The 21181-nt window shown below is 42.5% G+C and overlaps 1 protein-coding gene across 1 annotated transcript in view; it reads right to left on the reverse strand.

Moving 5' to 3' along the window:
• unc5db (unc-5 netrin receptor Db) overlaps nt 1-21181 on the reverse strand; it is a gene marked incomplete at its 3' end in the record, with an annotated part of 251619 nt that overhangs the window by 81171 nt on the left and 149267 nt on the right. Inside the window, exons 5-9 of the mRNA XM_083905089.1 lie at nt 19066-19246; nt 16888-17055; nt 9926-10090; nt 7924-7956; nt 4414-4599 (exon numbers count right to left, since the gene is read on the reverse strand). Coding sequence (XP_083761215.1) covers nt 4414-4599; nt 7924-7956; nt 9926-10090; nt 16888-17055; nt 19066-19246 — 733 coding nt within the window. The remainder of the gene's footprint in view (nt 1-4413; nt 4600-7923; nt 7957-9925; nt 10091-16887; nt 17056-19065; nt 19247-21181) is intronic.

The following is a 21181-nucleotide window of genomic DNA, read 5'->3' on the forward strand; positions in this document are numbered from 1 at the left end:
GAGGTACAACTTAGCCTTAATAATAAAAATATCTTCAAAGTAAGTTGAAATTATATAAAATGAGATGAGATAAAAAGTCATAATTATGAGATAGAAAGTCAATATCACGAGACAATGTCATAATTATGAGATAAAAAGTCATAAACATGAGATAAATTCATAATTATGCGATAAAGTCAAAATCCAGAGAATAAAAAAAAACAAAAAAAAACATCTAAATTATGAGAAAAAGTCATAATTATGAGATAAAATCTAAATTATGAGGGGAAAAAAAAGTCATAATTATAAGGTAAAAAGTCAATTAAGAGATAAAAAGTGAAAATGATGAGGTAAAAAGTCAATTATGAGATAAAAAGTCAGTTGAAATTATGACTTGGTCTGATGATCATAACTCTAACTAACTAAATACAATTAAATAAAGCATATATTTCCCCCCTATAGTTAACTGTCTTATTCCGTTTAGTGAGAGCTCAATTCCAAGCAGATCTTTGTCTTTGTGCTATATGCTAGACTTTAATTATTTGCATTTTGTGTTCGGTATGTTGCAAATCGATGCTCTGCTGTACAAAATTCAGCCAAAGCAATCAGGAGCCAAATGACTTTAATGTAATTGTGGGGTAAAAAAAACCCGATGTAGTAGAGTTTTCCAGTGTTGGAGGAGGAAGAGACGTCTGCAAGAAATTCAGTTTAAAGCAAAATGGGAGAGGCAGGAAAGTCTCTGGAGCCACAACTGGGTTTGTTTGATTAATGACCTCATGGACTAATCAATTTTCAAGAGTCAGTGATTAATTTTCAGTCTATCAAACAACCCCCCATTATTCAGCCGATCAATTCAGCGCTAACGGTGAGCTTGTGGACGTCTCAGCGCTCAGTGTAAATATACTTTCAGGGATTTGAACCTTCTTTTGTTGGGTTGTCCAAAAATAATTATAATTATTATAAGTATTCAAGTGAAATCCAGCGGCTAATCTTATGATTATTCTAATGACTACTTGATTGATTTGTGTTTATTTTCCCTTTTATTCAATTAAAATAACTAGGTTTGCAACTAACAATAACATTTGTAGCAGCTGTGAGAGAACAAAACGGAATTAAGCTAGTTATCACACGTTGAAGGCTACGTATCAGATAATGTGTGATGTGTTACAGCGCGCAGACTAACCGTGTGACTTTGTGACCTCTGATTTGACCGCGTTCCACTTGAAAAGTGGGGGGAAAAAACACGGTTGCAAATGTATCAGACTAGCCATCGTTAGCCACTGTTAGCTGATAACGCTCTACATGGTATTTTGCTCAGTCAAACAGCATAGTAGCATGTCCACAGACAAAAAATGTTACTATGTGTACGACTGACTCAATCAGAAACAAATAATACAAAAGTGCAATTAATGGTAAAAAAAAAAGCAGCGTTTTTACAAGTGACGCGAGTGGCAGCCATCTTGGAATCCTATGTCAGGGTTTGTGAGGTTGCTCCGACTTGAAGAACTTGAAAATTACGACTTAATGTGAGATGAAAAAGTGTTACGATCCCATGGTGGCCTCTAAAACAGAGTCGTTACATCGTAAGGAATTCTGGGAAATGACTTTCTTCTCTTTGTTTTGCTAAAATGTTGTTAGCAGTAGCCACAGAGAGAAAAAGTGTGTAAGAATCTTTGCTTTATCATTTATCCATGTTCACCACTGTTAGTCAGGCAGAAAAAAGTCCACCTTTCACAATAAAAGCTTTGCTCTACACCGCAGAGATGCCTTGAATGGCATGTTAAGCTAATCTAGCATTGATGTTATGCTAGCTGGAGAGTAAACTGTAAAGAGTTTTTAAAACTTGTTTTGTTGGTTTATTTTGGGTGAAAAGCACCAATACTATTGAACATTTCAGTCTTTATCTTCTTTGGACTGTATGTAAAAAATGATTTTGTCTTTTGGTTTTAAAAGTGAAGCCCAGGAAGTTGCAAAATTAACTCAGTTTGAATGAAAGTCTATGGGAAAATTTTTATGGGAAAAAGCTTCTACTTCTCAATTGTTCTACAGTAAATTTATAGTACGGGATATTAATCTGACACGTTGACACAAAATGTCCACGTCAACTTCTTTTAATCATCGTTGTCTTTAATTAAGTTGGCGAATCTTAGCAGCCCTCATCTTTCGCCATGTACTTTATCGACAAAGCCACCACCGCGATGGCATGTTCCGCCGAATATACGCGTCCTTCATTTCTCCACCATCTCAGTGTCAGCGAAGCCGCAGCTGGGCGGACATCAGCCTCTCTGCGGCCGACATTCGATCACTGCTAAGTTCTCCTCATTCCGGTTGAGTGGAGAATGATCTGATTACCGCTCGAGTGTGCATCTTTAAGAACGGCGCGGCGCAAATGGAACGGCGAGCGGGCGAGATGAGAGAAGTTAATGAAATGTACCTCGAGTTGAATACCTTGAGGGATAGGTTTGGAATTGGTCCTCTGATTAAAAATCACTCAGAAGGAGAAGTAATGCGCAGAGACAGGGTCAGGTCCATGGACTCATACGGCACAATGACTTACAGCCGCGCTGGAAGCAGAGAGGAAGACGTCCCAGAACGCTCAAGAACTTCTGGAGAAGGTCTTATTTCTGGTGTATGTTAGACGTGAGAAAGGCAGTGATCGGAATTAAACAAAAAAAAAACGATGTTTAAGTGTTCAGTCACATGGGAGTAATTGATCTATACTAAAAGGGGCGGAGGGAAAAATCGATAAGTGAAATATCGCACAATATTTTGCAAAACAAAACATTTCATATATTTAGCACCTTAAAATAGCAAGAAATGTCTCTTCCATTGAAACCAGCGTCATGTGAATTGACAATGTTAAAAGCGGACCTCGACCGTTAAAACAATGATTTGATAATGAGTAGCAGTGCATTCACCGTTCCAGAGGGGGAGCTGCACTTTTGAGAGCTGGTGTGCCAATTACCTCACTTTCAGGTATTGGCCAATCACTACACAGTTGAGAAGTCTCTACGCTGGCTGGCCAATCACAACACAGTTGAGAAGTCTCTACGCTGGCTGGCCAATGACAACACAGTTCTGTCTTCTGGGGGTGAGATTTCAGTCTGAAACAGCACGGCTGACGAGAGCTTCAGTGAGGAGAGATTTCTATCTGCTCATTTACAGCAGCTAGAAGGGTTTTTATTACCATAAAATCAAGTTAATGTAAGTAAGTAGATCTCCATAACTCACATATATGTGCAACAGGACCACTCTCTGTGTCTCACTGCACACAGGAAGGGATACGACAAAAAGTGTGATTCAAGAGACAAAGACGCGTCCTTGAAAAGTTTCCAAAGTGAATTCTACTGTACAACAAAAATGGCCGTTAAGCAGAAAAAAATCTTGGCCCCACCGCCTTTGCACTGCCACAACACTCCCTCATTTAGATCTGATAGTTTCAGATGAAGGAAGGTCACGTACTACAGCTTTAAACGATGTAAACACCATTTTCTTACCAAATTTAGCCCATTGCTGCACAATAAACCCCTGCCATCAAGAACCTCAATGTTACCACTTCAATTTCTTCAGGGAGGAAGTCGGCCTCGACGCCTTATTTCTAAAACAAACTGGGGCTTGAGCGGGCGGCGAGAGCAGGAAGCGTTCATCACTGCACAAGGAGCTCCGGCCGCTGACGGAGAGGAAAATGGAACAGGAGTGATTGTGGCCGGTGAAGGGCACAGCAGGCAGGCTGAGGCGAGACGTGGCCTATTTAAATGAAATTGATGACCTGCTGAATGTAGACCCAAGCTCACATCACCTCCCTTCCAGTAGTGTGACTAGCGAGTGGCAGGGGGGGCGGGGGGGGATTGAGCGGCTCCCTGGGCCTTCGTGGTGTTGGGGCTCCAGGTCGCTGCGTTGTCAGAAAACACCGGGGCGAGGATGGATCACCCATCCACCACGATGGCTATCACTTGTGCTAACCCAGAAGTGTCAGCGGCGGTAATACGACTGCCTGCAGCGAGGCTGACTGGGAACGGCCGCGGTCACATCACCAACGCAAGTTATTGCTGCGCACGACAAAAAAAAAAAAAATGAATCGATGTTCACCGTTCCATACCCTCTCACATAAATCCATCAGCAGCTATGGCCCGGTGTAATCTAATGGAGGGGATTGGTTGACAGTCAAATGTGTGGTCCCGCGGGGAGGAGAGAGATGAAGCAGCGGTGGTGCTGGTGTCTATCAGAGATTGATTATCTCCCTTTTTCACAATAACAGCGGCGCAGGTCTGTCAAAAACAGAAGGGCAGATCCTTTCGCTGATTATGGAGGGATAAATCTTAGGCAAATAGGGAAGGTGCACGCCACGCCGCTCCGCGTAAACAAACGCCATCGATCACCGGGGCGAGGGGGGTTCTGTCCCTGGTTGTCAACGTGTGTCCAAGATCTTCTTACCTTGTCTGGTGGTCTTGAAGTTGAAGGACTGGAAGCCGCCGGTGAGCGCCGACGAGTCGATGACGTCCACGCCGTACTCGCTGTGGTTCTTCCTGTACAGCATGACGGCCACCACGAGGATCACCACGGCGATGATGCCGGCGCCCAGGCCCGAGTACAGAGCCACGTCGTTGGAGCTGTCCATGCCTGGAAACACACAGGGAGACGCCGTGAAGTTAAAGCTACTGTAACACAACGTATAAAAGCTGTGATTCCTGGTCCTGGTCCAACTAATATCAAAGATATTCGGGCGACAACTAACAATTATCAATTCAGCTGTCTTTTATTTTCTTGTTTAAACCATTAAATGTAAGAAAAAAGTTCTTTAAATGTCTCGTTTTGTCCACAAACACAAACAAATTTTTTTACTTTCATTGAGACGCAAAAAAAAACAGAACTTCCTTTAAATTTTAGTTGTTCTAGTGCTGTGCAATAGGTTAACGCGTGTTAACGCATGACACGTTTCCATGACGACTGACCGGAAAAAAATGCGCATGGCGTCATGTTTACATGCCGCGACACCAGAGTCCAGGCACTGTTTACCAGTTAGCTTCGTTAGCTGCATTAGCTCCTTTTAGCTCCGTTAGCGCACCTAAAGTCGAACTGGAGTGGTCCGTTTATTAAACGAAAAGAGCAGCGCTACAAATAAACAGCGTACCAGTGTGTACTGCGTATGTGTGCCTCTGTTTTTAAAGTTACTTTAGAGACTCGTTTTAACAATCCGGAGTCACGTAAACATGACGTCACGCACGGTCAGTCGTCATGGAAACGTGTCGTACGTTACCGTTGACGTCGTTAAACGCCGTTGACGCTTGACAGCACTATTTATATTAAAAAAAAACGTACAAGTTTGGGGTAAAAGAACTTTATAAGATTAAAAAAAACTTAATTAATGTGTCACTTGAGTCACTGAGTCACACAACAGTTTCTTTAAGACAATATCTCCACTTATGCTGCGTCATGTTTTCAACTATTCCCAGCCCAACTTAATACTTCCTCATACAGGCTAATAATAATCAAATCTGTGGAAAAATATAATCAAAAAGCTATAAAGGGGAAGGTTTTAAGTGTGAGACCTCTGGAGAAGGTGTTCCTTTATATAGAGTTAAAGTGACAGTTCACCATTGGTGTATGAGGCATCCTACATACAACGGCTAATTGTGCCGCGTATGATCCTTTTGCTTAAAACAGGTAGGCGAGCACTCTCTCTGAAAACATGGCTTACAGCTGGGCCGCACCAAATTCCACAGACAAAATCAGTGATTTTTTAACCTGAGGGGACACAGGAGCTGCTGATCCACTGCTGCCTGGTTTAATAGAAATTAGAACACCTTAACTTGGTGTTAAACTGCTGATTTTCTCAATGGACTTTGGTGCAGGGAGTGAGCCATTTACAAAGCAGGAAAACTTTTCATTTCCTGTTCGAAAAAGTTGGTTTTTAACACTTAATCTGGCATAGATTCATGCAATCCCACGTCAAAAAGCTTAACGGTGAATTGAGAAAACTATAATGGAGTCAATTTTAGTAAAAGGCGCTGGTGTCACTGTTTGAGTTTGCCTGTGTCACCAGCAACTGGGTCAAATCTCTTTTTTTTCCACTTTGATGAGCTTATGAAAGTGAAAAAAAAGACCCTTGTGACCCGATTGTTTACAAAACCCGGAGAGAGTGGAGGAGGAGGAGGAGAAGGAAGCAGACAATATTGTTATTGTGCAGACATTCAAGGGCAAACACATGCAAGAGTTACACTGAGGCTGTGCAGCGTGGAAATGAAGTGAGAGGAGATGTAAAGTGGTAAAGATGGAGCAGACCATCTGTCTTATCTCTCGTTGCCACATTACGCCCCGCGGACGAGATTAAAGCCAACGCGTCCGGTCGTTACTACTAAACTGTTACACACCACAGTCAAGCTGCTTACATGGCGCGGGTGATTAGCCTCGAACTGCCTTTTCAGACCCACCGGCCTAGAACCAAGAGCCGTGATGGATATCACACTGCGAGGGCGGCTCAGCGCTAATGCAGCGGCGACTGGCGGTCACGCAATGTCCCGAGGACCAAAGACCAACTTTTATACACCAAGTAGCAGCTGAGAAAATATCCAAAACATCATCGCCGACTTAAATGGGCAGATTTATTACCAATAAGATCATTTGCTCTCTCACCATCTTCACATGAGATTATGACACTACGCACTCCAATCACGCACCCAATTTGACTACCTTGACATGCTTCGACCACTTCCTGTGCTCTTCCTCTGAAGGGTCACGTGATGTTACATGTGACGTGTCTTGCTTCCTTTGTGGGGATGACTACGCCCCCTGCTGTCTGTTGAGGACAGCGTCGCAGGTGTGTGATAGGACGTTAGATCCAGGTCATCCTGCATGGTTGATGGTTCACAGGTTCCCCCTTTTCCGGATCTCGATGTTCTTCTCTGATACAGCGGTGATGTTTGTTTCTGTGGTCCTTTGTTTTCCTTTCACCCCAACCGGCCGAGGCAGATGGCCGCACATCCTTGTCAGAGATAGGGAGTTTTTCTCTCCACTGATGCCTAGTTCTTGCTCATTGTGTGAATTGTTGGGTTTCTCTGCTCTGCATGATGTTGTCTATGTACAGTGCTGTACAGATAATGTATGTTGTGATTTGGCTTTGGTTTGGTTTTCTTCTGCTTTATCTTCCATTGATCGTGTGCGTCTTCCCGTTTCGTTTTCCACACGTGAAGAAATTGTTCTCACGGTTCGTCCATCTTATGAGGAAGTGAGTACAGGAAGTGGTCGAATCATGTCAAGGTAATAAAAAAATAAACGTATTTTTCTGTCTCATGTAGTATTTTTGATTTTCCACCAGAGGAAGCTCACGTGCCACAGTTTGAGAACCACAAAATCAAAGCTTTCCCATACCAGGGTTCAATCATTTTAAACTGCTGAACACAGAAACAACTTTTCAGGCTAATGAAAGCACTCACGCGAGCACCTGACAATCACTTAGCCCGGCGAGTTTGACTCCGGTGAGTGATTGAAAGCCCGCCACAGGAGCGCGAGGACAGCGTCGTCGCAAATTGGTCAAATTAGCTCGTTTGCCATGATTACAACCCCATTAATCCTCCACGCCACAGCACATGTCCGCTTGTCACAACCAATACATCACCGCGTTCAAAGTGGAAACACAGCTGTGATGTCACGGCTGTCACGGGGCGGCCCGCTGAATAATGACACCAATGCAAATGAGCAGTCGCCGGGGTTAAAGCAGGAGTAGATGAGATCAAGGTGAACTAATTGTTCTTAATTTGTGCCGTTCCCTTTTTTTTTTTTCTTCCTCCCCCCAAGAGAATGCAAATGAAAGTCACTTCATTTACTGCTCCGGCTTTAAACTTTTAGTGCATTTCATGTCTCGCCCACTGAGTTCTGGGCGTTAACACATTAGTGGCAGGCGGTGCACGGAGATGAAAGAAAATCCACAGAGGGAGAAGAACTCACTTTGAGGTTTAACGTCATGTATCAGCTTTCGATCTGCAAAGACAGAGAGATAGAGTGAGACAAAGAGAGAGAGAGAGAGAGCGGTGATTAAAGTCCCAGCAGCCTTCACTGTGTGTGTGTGTGTGTGTGTGTGTGTGTGTGAAGTGACTAACAAGCGTGCAGGTCTCGGACCCAAAAATCCTGAGTGCAGAGAAGCTTTTTTTTCTGCTGACTGTGCTCACAGACGATGGACGACAGTATCAGATAATGGCCAAAGCGGCATCATTACTGTCCTTATATCAGCGCGGATAAAGATGGCGAGCTGCAAAAGTGCTGTTGTCTTGGAAACGGCTGAGTAAGCTAATCATCGGCTAACATGAGTCCAAGAAAGTTTGAGTTTATTTAGGAGGCAAAAAAAGTCACAGTTTCTACTTATTTTCTACAAATGTTGCTGCAGCATTAAGACGACTAAAGAAGAGCTTTATCTATCTGTAGGCACACTGCAGGAGAACAAAGACATTTTCTCTTTTCATTTCAAACCTACACAAATAAATAACTTCATGTGTCAGATGTCTTGTATTTCCATTAAATCCCTGGTTAAACTTCGATAAATCAAGTTACGGGGGTGTTTCTGTGCACACAGATAACTATTATTATGAGATTAAAATGTCAGAATGACATTAAAGTATCCAAACTTTGACTAAAACTTGAACCATTATCATCCTCACGACGCTCCTGAGAGAGGATGTACAGAAGCTGCAGGAACCTCAGTCTGTCAACATTTTCCTGAGGACTTAATGCTCTCAAACGCCGCCCTTTTCCAATACAACGTAATTCAGACAATTCAGTAAATGATGCTCCTATTTAGAGGGAAAACAGATAATAAATTATTCCACATAATATGTGGACACCAGCGTGATCGACAGTCCGATCAACACGGCAAGTTTCAACGAAGCAGTTCAGCTTCTTCATGGCTGAGATCACGACCGGTTGCCACTTGGTAAAGAATAGCACTACAACAACTCCCCGTGTAAATATAGGTCAATGAACCATCCCATCCAATCAGGAAGCTGGAGTACAGAGAGAGAGAAGACGCATACATACATACATACGTACGGAAAACATGCAATTCAATTAAATGCCAATGCCTGACAAATCAACGAACCAGGTGACAAAAGTCTACGCAGAGCTGATCCACGACCAGAGTGAACATCTGTGGCTGCGTTTGAACAGTTAGAGACAGAAAGGGCTGGCAAAGTGATGCCATGGTGGCTCAGTTTCTACAGGACCGGTGGGTTCACCTTATTTCTTTATGATCTTTTGAGGGTACTTGGGGTTTTTCGGGCGTCCAAAAGAAGTAAGCTTCACCAAAAAGTACCGCGCAGTGCTCGTGAATCTGTGCTCGTTTCGCGTTCCTGTTCTCTGGAGGCGTAGCTTCGGGGGGAAAGTCTCAATAAAGGGGCTTGGACTTTTGAATTCCAGATCTTTTCCCAGGGTCTCCAACCCTAACTGTAATGCATACATTGTAAGCTAAACTTTTCCAAGACCAAGGCACATGTCTGACATAAAAGACCAATCGCAGCAGCTGACAGCATCTATAATCTAAGATCTCATGCTGGTGAGAAAAACGTCCACCATTTTTTTTTTAATCATTGCATGTGCATGACCCCGACAGTGCAATGGTGGCATTTCAGGCTTCAAGCATCACTCGGGGGGGGGGGTTGAACAACATGTGTGCACCCTTCAGCCTGTGACACGGTGACAGTCGCTCACTGTGTGACATACAGGATGTCAAGTGAGCAGCATGCTGACATTAACATGCACTGGGCATCTGTTTGTCCGTCCACACACTGTGGTGTGATCAGCTCCTCACTCACTCCCGGTCAAACATGCATAGAGCAAGAGAGGTGCAATGAATGTGTGTGTGTGTGTGTGTGTAAATGTATACGACGATGATGAAAATGGTTTTGGAAATGAGGATGATGATGATGATGATGATGTGCGACAGGGAGAATGGTCTTACTTTGGGTGCACAGTCCGTCCGTGCAGTTCTCCGTGGATTTGCCGCTCCCCTCGCATATCCTGCCTCGGTGTTTCGGCGCCGGGGAGTTGCACTCGCGACTCCGCTGTCGGTCACACTGGCTGCGGCACACGGTCCACTCGCTCCACTCGTCCCAGCCGCCGTCGACTGCAAAGGAGACGATAGAAACACACACCTGTGATTTAAAGGCCACAAGAATATTTATTAGCATTTATGACAGACAAAATTCCAGTGTGTATAGATAGATAGATAGATAGATAGATAGATAGATAGATAGATAGATAGATAGATAGATAGATCAAGCTATCCATATTTACCTAGCTACTTAGCTACATAGCTAGCTAAAGGTTTCAATTGATAGATAGATATATGTATCTAGCTATCCATATTTAGCTAACTAGATGGCCAGCTCGCTACATAGCTAGTGCGATACATAGTTAGCTAGCTAGCTGTATACATAGCTAGCTAGCTGTATTCAGTAGATAGATAGATAGATAGATAGATAGATAGATAGATAGATAGATAGATAGATAGATAGATAGATAGATAGATAGATAGATAGATAGATAGATAGATAGATAGATAGATAGATAGATAGATAGATAGATAGATAGATAGATAGATAGATAGATAGATAGATAGATAGATAGATCTAGCTATCCTTATTTAGCTAAGGACCCGGGGAACATAGGACCCTACCCTTTACCCTGGAGCTCCACACCCAGGCTTCCACAAAGTGGGGAACATAAGACCCGGGGAACATGGGTACGACCTCGTCTAAATGTTACATTTCATCATTTGCATACTGTTTTCAGCAGAGCAACAAAACAAAGTCCACCTTGAGCTGTTGCGCTGCATCTCGAGAGCCATTTTTCCTCGCTGTCATTAACCCCCGGGTCTGTTTGTGTAATGGGATTTGACGCAAGGCTTTGAAACAAAGACAGCTTGGTGGACGCTAATAGCCGGGATTCTTCTGCCACGCTCTGTCGTCTGATCAAGGAAGAGCTTATCATGCTTAGCTTCACAAATATTGAGAAGACCATATGGTGCTTGAAGAATGTTTTTTTTTTTCTCTCTCTTGTTTGGCAGCAGTTGCAATGCCAGTAATATACAGTGTCTTGTGGGCGGTGGAGAGGGAAATGCTCCTTTGTGATGAACCATGGGTGCTGCCTACATGCCACACTTGTTTGTGCATCCTTCTTCTCGGCTACTTAAAATGCAAATGATGTGTTTGTGTCACAGAGGAAAAAGCTGAGCGAGTTTGACCGCAGCCGCCGCGGAGCATATGCATATTGTCCCATATTTCCCCTATGACTTGTTGCTGTGATTCCGTCGAATGAGCTCATCTGCCTTACTGGTGGAAGCAGATAGAGTCTGACAAAAGCTCGACAGCAACAAATCTCTGCATCACTTTTAATGGACACTTTTCACAATCCAAGATTCAGCTTTGGTTTTCCCCGAATTTGTGATCGAGTCGCCAGATTCTCTTGTTGACATTGTTGAAATGACGTACACCACGACGAGTTAAAGTTAAGGGCCACAGACCAGTTGTATTCTGAGATATTACGGCTTTAGTACCAGAAAACAAGTAATAAACAAATCAAATCAGAACTTAATCTGAACTGAAAACACAGAGGGGTATTTTTGCCTGCTCTGCCGCTGTATACATACAAACGCTCCCCGAGTCAAGTCTGATAGTACTACTTGACAAAGCCATTTTTATGTATATGTAAAGGATGCGACATACAACTAATGTTAGCTCGCCAATGAAAGAGAGATTCACATACGAACTAAAAATGTCAAAAATACATTCCTAAAACTGATGATTTATCCAATCACTAACCAGGTGGAGACGTTTCATTACACAATCTCTACTGACTCAGTTTTAATCACCTATTCTCTGCAGGAGCTTTGGCTTCACCTCAGCGGCTGTTCCCGTCTCTCTCCCCCGTTGCCATTTCTTGTTAAGTGGCTATCTGCCTTGTCAAGAGGCGGGCCTCTGACCTCATCCATCCTCCCCGCTCACACCATCATTAAAGCAATGCTCTGGGCTGGCTTGTCAGAACCGTACGGCCTTGTCAGTCAGCGGCGGCGCAGACAGCCGGCTTCACTGCGGCCCACGCTTCCCCCCCCCAAGTCTGCATCTCCTTCCTCCCACAGAAACACCCGCCTCTCTCTCTCTGGATCTGCTGCACACATCCTCAGTCGTTCTGAAAGAGGCCTCCGGGCTACGACGGGGCTGCAACTGGTCTGTATGTGGCTGCTCAATTAGAAACTTTGTCTTCCTGTTAGTTTGCACGTAATTAGGATTTTCTTTTTTCCCGCCATGTCCAGTTCCCCTGCTGCAAACACACTCTTAAAGTGCATTAAAGGTTGACGGCTTTAATTGGCATCGAGAGGCAGGGCGTTGAAAACTTCACACATCTTTGTACCGCTATTCTACCAAGGACACTGCATTGACTTTCATTCATTTGGACATAAAAAAAACAAAAAAAAAACACAATTGCTGAGTCACTGTTATTGATCAACGACCTCATGAGAGTTTTCCCTTCACAGAAATTGAAGGTGGATGAGTGGCCTTTTCTGTCATAAAAAAGATGCAACTTTTCCTCCGTTATGTGGCTACGAATGAATTATATGAATGAATATCCTCGACATAAGAAAATGAGTTTGGCACCGAATTTAAGGACAAAATATCTGCTTACTGAATAATTTATGATAACTTATGCCTGGCATTTTAACGCTCGTAGACTTCACCATTAAAGTAGAAGCGGGGAAAAAAAACCCAAACAGGCATGCATATTTAATGGGAAGAACATTGTGTTTCAACAATTGATTTCCGCGTTTAATGACAGGTCATTACTTCCGTTTGTATGTTAACTTAGATTAAATATTATGCGTGCATAACTGTTCCTTTTTCCCCCCACGAAAATCCATGTTTGATTACTCGCAGTATTCTCTTCTCTAACTTTCATCATAGATACTTCTTACTCTCCATTGGAACAACTGTTCATCCTCAACTTCCATTAATTGCGGTACACCTCATGGATCGATCACGGGCCCCCTACTGTTCTCATTGAACAAGCTCCCCTCAGTTCTCCTGCCACTGTTATGCAGATGACACAATGTTATCGACTGGTCACGGTATTTTCCGATAGTTTAACGATAATAAAACAAGTGACACACTTTTTAAAAACTCTTGGTGTTCTTCTTTATCCCTCCTGACAAGCAACGTTGTCGTATTGTGAAGAGTGTGAGATGTCTAGCATCCAGAAAGTTTTTGAGAGTTGTAGTAGGAGAACTGAAGGGAGCTTGTTTGATGAAAACAGTAGGGGGCCTGTGATTGATCCTTGAGGTATACCACAGTTAATGGAAGTTGAGGATGAACAGTTGTTCTCCTTCAGCACTTCTGACAAGCAAGTTTCTATCTAGTATTGTGAAGAGTGTGAAACGTCTAACATCCGACATGGCAGCCAACAAAGAGTGGCTGTGTGTCAACAATATATAGATATATATAGGATCTACTTATTTAAATATCAGACATAAGAGTCAGACACCAGATGGAGAATGATTATAATTCCTGTTACTTTTTTTGTAAGCACCTTGTACAGTATTTTAATTGCTGTTAGTTTATCACTGCCTGCAGAGGCAAAGAGTGTTGAAACGTAATAGCAAACAAAGTCTGTATATATATAGATTCAACCTTGCAGGAAACTCATATTTCCAACACTACACACAATACATAAAAGAACATCACCTTACATTGAAGTCAAGTAAAAATGCTGCAAATGGAAATTGGAAAGAAACCAAATAATTGTTTTTTTTCACGACAGAAACATTTATGTTCTATGGTTAGTGCATTTTTCTCTTTTTAAATTTAAATTAAATAGCATTTAAGAATAAAAAAATATGACCTGAATTCTGTTTAATAACCTCACTGACTTCTGTACCAGCACTACATCTGTCTCATTTAAAGTAGACCGGATGACTTGTCCATGACAAGTGGACGACCGCATGAAATTGCCAAGAACTCCAAGCACTTTGGGAAAAGAAGTGAGAAGATGGTGAATCACAGCGTGAATCTGAGATGCAAGGTGCAAAGTGCTGAGTCTGTGAGATCTAAAACTATCTCTGGAAAAAGGTTACACACATTGTGCTTTACGCATACTATATATATATACATATATATATATATATATACACACATATAGACATGCAATTCATTCAAGCAAGAACCAAAAAAAGATAAGATGCGACTTCAGAATTCAAATTTGCACCTTTTATTTCCTCATGAATATCCGTCTGACTTTTCTGCACCTCGCAGGCCAACACTTCATTTTATGTTCCTACACTAACTCACAATACATTTTCTTATTTTTATCTCCTTTCTTTTTTTCCCCCTCAACACATTACAAGGGATTTCACGCGCGGAAAAGACTGTATTTTCCACATTAGATGGTAAAAAAGTACACGTCTAAATATAAAAATGAGTATTTTTGTTATTTACTTTAGCACTCGCACACTATTATGTTGTAGATTTTGCTTGCTCGATCTATGGCAGAGCTTGGTTTGCACATGTATTACAATCCTAAGAGTGAAAATCTGTTTTTTTACAAACATAACTCCTGAGTGGCAGCGTTTACAGCCTCCGGGTCTTCTTGGTTAAATCTTTAAAAAGCTTCAACCACCTGGATTGGTGCAGCTTCATCTCATTATTTCTGGCAGATTCTCCCTCTCTTTCTTTTTTTTAATCCATCAAACTGAATGCAAACGGTTCTTTGACCTTCCATATTTAGGCTTCTCTTCACATATGTTCTACGGCTGTGGGCTCTTTGGATGACAAACAGAAGAACAGTCGGAGACAAAAACCGTACGTAGAAGGACGAGAGATTTTTGGTAGTTATGGGCATGTTAACGGAATTAACGGCGTCAACGTTGACGCATGAGCGCGTTTCCATGACGACTGACCGCAAAAAGATGCTCGTGACATGTCTACGTGACTCCCCGATTGTTAAAATTAGTCTCTAAAGTAAGGCTAAACTTTAAAAACAGAGGAGCACATATGCAGTACACAGGTACGCTGGTTATTTGTAGCACTGCTCTTTTCACAGACCGCTCCAGTTTGACTCTTGGTGCGCTAGCGGTGCTAAAGGAGCTAACGGAGCTAACTGGCACGCAAACATGACGTCACGCTCGTCTTTTTCCATTCAGTCGTCACGGAAATGCGTCATGCGTTAATGTACGTTAACTTCGACGCCGTTAACGCCATTAGCGTGCCCAGCACTCATTTTTGGTCTATGTATCATACGTTATGCATCTATGGTTGTTCTCCACTGGCTAACAACGGTTAGCCCGAGATATCTTTGCTTCCAGACTTCTCAACTGAAACGCGGTTAACTTGGGAGTTACGACTTCTTATGTAAACATTACAACGCATGCAAGGCTATAACTTTCCAGCCAAATCACCACAGTCTCTTCCTGTTAGATCATTTCATTTAAAGGTACGTCAGCACACCTTCCTCCTCCTGAGTCACACGCCGACTCATTCCCCCTCTCGCTCTTTCTCTGCGCTCACTTTATTTAACATCATAAATCCCCTCTTCTTTTGTTTATGAGTTGTAGTTCCTTCCTGGGAGCACTTTTCTCTCTCTATAACACGATCAGTCTGCTGTTACAGCAATATTATCGCGTTGCTATGGATCCCTCCATCACAGGGCTTATTATTATTGTTGTTTTCCCCTGTAACGGTGTTGTCATTTAGCTTTTGGTGTGTCAAACGCTGCAATAACATTAAAAAAAAAGACCTCGTATTAACGTCATCGGGGAAAGAGAAAAGTGTCAGCGATTACAAACCTGTCATGTCGTGGTATCGTTAGTGATTCAAAAGGAATTTTTTGCGTTCAGGCAATGTTTGTTTGTTTGACAACGGATATTCATTATTTATGAGGACGTATTAAAGCTACAGTAGGCGAGGCTCTCTGTCCTTCGCTCCTCCCACTACATGAGGACAGACCGAGGTTATGTAGTAGCAGTAATATTCACGTTAAATATGTCGGTGGAAAAAGGGGGAGGAATTAAATTAATAAGTGAAAACGTCCTACTCCTTTTCGAACATGTGCCTTGCAATAAATAATTTGTGTTACTTGTGGATTTGTTCATGTGTATTAATATATACATGGGTGTTTGTTTGGTTTATTAAAATAAAGGATTTATTCATTCATTGGCATTCACGACATTATCTCATTTAACCCAATTAACGATACTATTGCAATTAATTAACAACGTAAAATTACACTAACTCAACGTGTGCTCATTGTGCATTATACTTGGCATCTTTATACCCTTAAAATTAAAATATCAGTTACATCACACATTATTTTATTAGTCCCTGTGGACTAATTGGGTAACTTTATCTACTTGATATAATTTTTTTTAATACAATATCCATTAATTTAATACCTTCTTTGGCATAAAACGCAGTGCAGTTTCTGTTTTGTTTTCCTTTTAACAATGACAATAAACCTCCAAAAGTGAAAATCTGCTTTAAACTGATTTGGCTCTCGTTATATTATTTTTGGTAAGAGACTAATTTGCATCACAGACAGGATAAATAACAGGATAAACCATTTTAATGATCTTAAGACCTTTAGAAATCAAAATGTCCTGGAATGACTGGACAGATGCAGGTTCCCCTGTGTGGCATTTCAAAACAAAACTGAACTAAAGAGCATTTTAAAGTGGCTTCTGTCACCGATTATGGAAATCCACCACTCTAAGCTCAGTGTGAGTGCTTTTTAATCGCGTTATGATCATTTCTTTTATTGTCCGACTCGGTTTTAGACATTTTTAGGTTGCTTTGCAGCGTAAGGCAGTTGGTGCAAAGAGAAAGTTTCCAGTTGTACATATTCTGTGCAGGAAGCATACAGAAATAAAGCAGGACTGACTTGGACACAGGGCGTTGCAGGTGATCTTCTGCACGGACATCCCCTCGCAGAAAGCGCCGCCGTTCAGCGGCGCCGGGTTGGTGCAGGTCCGCGAGCGCTTCTGGATGCCGCGCCCACACGGCACGTTGCAGGACGACCACTCCGTCCACAGGGACCAGCCGCCGTTCACTGGGGACAGTTCAGGAAATAACAGAGGAGGAAAAAAAATAGGCAGAGTGAGTGCACAACATGTTATTTTCCCACATTAAATACTCCAACAAGAGCTGCGGCTATTAAAGATTATGCAGGCTCCGAGGCACCGCGAGGCAACAATGCATAACGGCTGGAACAGTGCGAGCAGAGCTCATTCACTCTGGTGGATATACAGCTCCCTCTTTTCTAATTGCCTGTTCAGTGTTCCTTGCTCTTGGATTAAGATGAACGCATGGAACTGTGCGAAAGCAAAGAAAACAGCCATTACACTGAATTGCCGTTTCCAAAGGCGACACTGACTCATAGCGATTCGACAGGTTGGAGTCGACCACTTAGCGTCGCCGAATGAAGCACTTTACTCTATGATCTCTGTGTCTTACGTGCGCGGAATCCAAACGCGGGGAAGCCAGTGAACCTGCAGTGGTGGAAGGGCTCTGGCAAATAAATACTTAATGGGCAACACTCCTCTTTAAATGAGATTAAGACACAGTGGCTTATTTCCTTTCATAAAGTACACATTGATTTTAAATGAGAGGCACTAAATTGAGCCTTTGAATAATACATCCATTGAAATAAAAAGGAGACATCGCTCTTCATTGGAAAACACGGGAGATGGCTCTTTTAATCACTTGTATACGGAGCGCGGGGGGGAAACCGAACTGAGCGATGTGTAAACATTGTGTCATGACACATTGGTGTGTTGTAATAAAACACAACAACAACAACAGCAGCTGCAGCAGAAGAGTGTGATACCACCGCAGCCACAACTGGTACCAGGAACTTTATCGGGAACACAGAAGAACTTATGGTGGTTTCTCCACAATACAGTTCTACTTGAGTTTGGGTAGCAGGCACGTCGTCGTCCATTACTACATGACTACTAGTTGTCATGGCACGGCTGCAGGAATCTGCGGTGATGTTGTACAACTTGTAAAGCAGTTGTTTTCGGTGCAACTGAATTATTGTCTGTCCGTCCAGGGAGTGGATCCCTCACCTGTGGTTCTCCCAAAGGTTTCTACCCTTTTCCCTGTTATAAGGGTTTTTTCTCTGGTGGTTTTTTCTTACCGTGGTCGAAGGTCTAAGGACAGAGGATGTTACCAACCCTGTGAAGTCCCGTGAGACAAACTATGTTTTGTAAACTGTGGGCTATACAAATAAAGATTGATTGATTGATTGATTAGAATTAGAGCTGTAAATAAGGATTATTTTCGTTGTCGATTATTTTCTCGAATAATCTATTAATCGTTTGGTCCTTAAAATGTCAGTAAATGTTAAAAAACATCTATCAGTGTTCGTCACACCTGGAAATGACAATGTTCTGGGATGTCTTGTTTTTGTCCACAAACCAAAATGATTCAGTTTTTAATGATTTCTTTGTTATGTGGAGCAAAGAAACCTTGTTTTAATCATGAAAAAGCTTCAAACCGGTTAATCGATTATCAAAATAGTCGACGATTAATCGAATCGTCGATTAATTGTTTCAGCTCTAATTAGAATCAGTAAATTAGAAAAGATTTGTTCAGATGATCGTTCATAGTGAACTGATATACGGCTGAAAAGGATGTTGTGATTCGGCTCAAGATCCCTCACTTTCAGGCTAATACCCCAGATTTTAGAGATTTCCTTTGCTAAATGTTGGAGATTAACGCATGTTTTTAGGGATTTTTAAGTCTTTTTAACTGATCTCTCGACTAACAGTGACGACACTCTCTGACCAATCGGTGGCCGGCAGTCGGTTGACGTCACTTTTTAGTATCTTGGAACCTCGTCAGATCAGGTACAAGGTCTACTATCACTGATGGTACCTTCACAGTCACAACATGATATCGTATTTTACGTTACTGCCACCTGGTGGACTGAAGAGGCCCAGATCGTTGAGACTCTGGATCATTCATACGTTGTCATCACGCTAATTTGTCTAATCAAATGCCTGGTTCCTGGTACCTTTGCAGTTCAAATAAAATAAATAAATAAAAACAAACATACCAAAGACGATGACAGAGGCACTGGCGCTCCGTCGTTTGGCCACAATGTTGTTGGCCACACACGTGTAGTTCCCCGAGTCGGACAGACGCGCCTCGTTGATGATGAGGTTGTGGTCGGCTCGGGTGTCGATGTTGTCATCGGTCAGCGAGCTCAGCAGCTCTTCGTTTTTCAGCCATTCCACCTGTACGAGGCAAGACAATGAACCAGAGAGAGAGGAGAGATCATGAGAAACACCAGACAGACAGACAACTTTGTTAGGGACCGAGCCACGAATGGCAGGGGCCAAAAAACCTCCTGGAGGAACCTGGAGATGTTATTATTATACCCATGGTTTCAAGGTCATTTTTGAGTGGGTTAACGTGCATGAAAACTCTTGAAACAGTTCATGGAGGTCAGGTCTGCCGAAAATGCAATAGTTCCCAGACCCGTGTGTTGCTCAAGACCGACCGTAACCATGGCCTCAACTCAACAGGAAGTCGTCCATTTTGAATTTTTCCATCCATTTTGGGATTTGCACCCAACCTAAAAGAGCAAAACTCGTCCGAGCGTGTTTTTCGCACCAACACAAAAAAGTTATCAAAAAGTTTTGCAGATTTAAAGTGACACGGCCACAGCAACCCCATTTAAAACTTTTTCACAGTTAAGAGCATCCTGATCTTATGCCAGGTTACACAGGAAGTGAAGCATGAGCACTGTTTTGACAGAGGAGCAGCAGCAGCAGCAGCAGCAGCTTCAGGGCTCCGCGTGAGTCTGCACAGGATGAACTCGGTAGTGGGTCGGCAGCATTTTGACACTTTGCTCAGAGCAAAAACAAACGCACTCACACACGTGCAAAACAACTAAAGTAAAAACTCATTTTATGAGTAAAATATGTACTGAATTATACATGGTGCCTGCTCTGCTTGGATCAACTCAAACTGATTCACTTCACCTCTGCCACATCCACGTATGTCTTGTGATCTTCAGTGTTTGTGACTCGCTGCTGCTGCTGGACTTCACACAGCACACGATGGTTCGGAAGTTTGTCCCACTTTCCTCGGCGCTGCACACATCCTCTTGTCGCATGACATGAAATCACAGCAGGGAACGGCGTGGGAGCGAGACGGCAGCAGTCTGACGGTTGTTCTCCTCAGGCTTGGATCCACTCAGAATCACAATAACTCGTCTGTTTTGTTGCCCCTTGGTAGTGGATAGTGAAAGGTCTGATATGTAAAAGTTAGGTGACATTATTTTGTATTTTGTGAGAGTATAAATGACCCAAAATGAGGCCAGGTCAGCTGTACTGAGGCGGCCATTTTGGACCACCATGTTTTTACAGTCGCTAAAAAAGGACAAATTAAACATCTTTCGAGTTTTGATGCTAAAGGAAGGTAACATATAAGTTCTTTAACTTCTACCGCGAGACAGTTTTAATCCAGTAGTATTTTAACGGGTGACTTCTTCAACTGCTCCTGCTACGACCGGGAGGATTAAGTCCACACCAAAGGGAAAGGAAATTAAGCTTTGGAGAATAAAGTTGTAAGAAAAAGAATGTGAATATTATTTTAAAGCAATATCTCAAAGATAAGGGAACATGGTTTGACAGCTTCACAGATAAGGAAAACACTTAATCTGTGTGGCACATCAGCACCACATTAGCATCCGTATCAGGGCTTTGAACAGATTGTTTTTTTTCCCTTCGTAACATTAATATATAATATGGTGACTTTATTCTAAAAAGTTTAACTACAGATTCTTACATTTCTCCATTCAAGCCGTCGTAAAACTGTGCCGCGTCGGATACGCCGGTCGTCCGTACACTGTCCACCACAGCCGGGGCAGCTTTTGTGAAGCCATTAGCAGTCAAAAGAAGCACTATGACCAATTACCGGCAAACAGAGATTAAAACTAATTATGAATAACAAACTTAGCGACTGCATCTACTACGGCGTGAGTCGAGCGTCGCATCGCTGCTCCTGCAAATTACATTCACGGCGTGGCAGAACAAGCCGGGTTGATGGATTTATAGGAAGTGCACCGGCTCTCTTTGTAATAAACAAAAGCTCAGGGCTGGATGCAGATATAGGAAAGTGCCTTTGGGCATTCAAACGCTGGCTAAATGGAAATGACACGCGCG

The sequence above is a fragment of the Microchirus variegatus genome (genome assembly GCF_963457635.1).
Source record: "Microchirus variegatus genome assembly, chromosome: 18".
NCBI lineage: Eukaryota > Metazoa > Chordata > Actinopteri > Pleuronectiformes > Soleidae > Microchirus > Microchirus variegatus.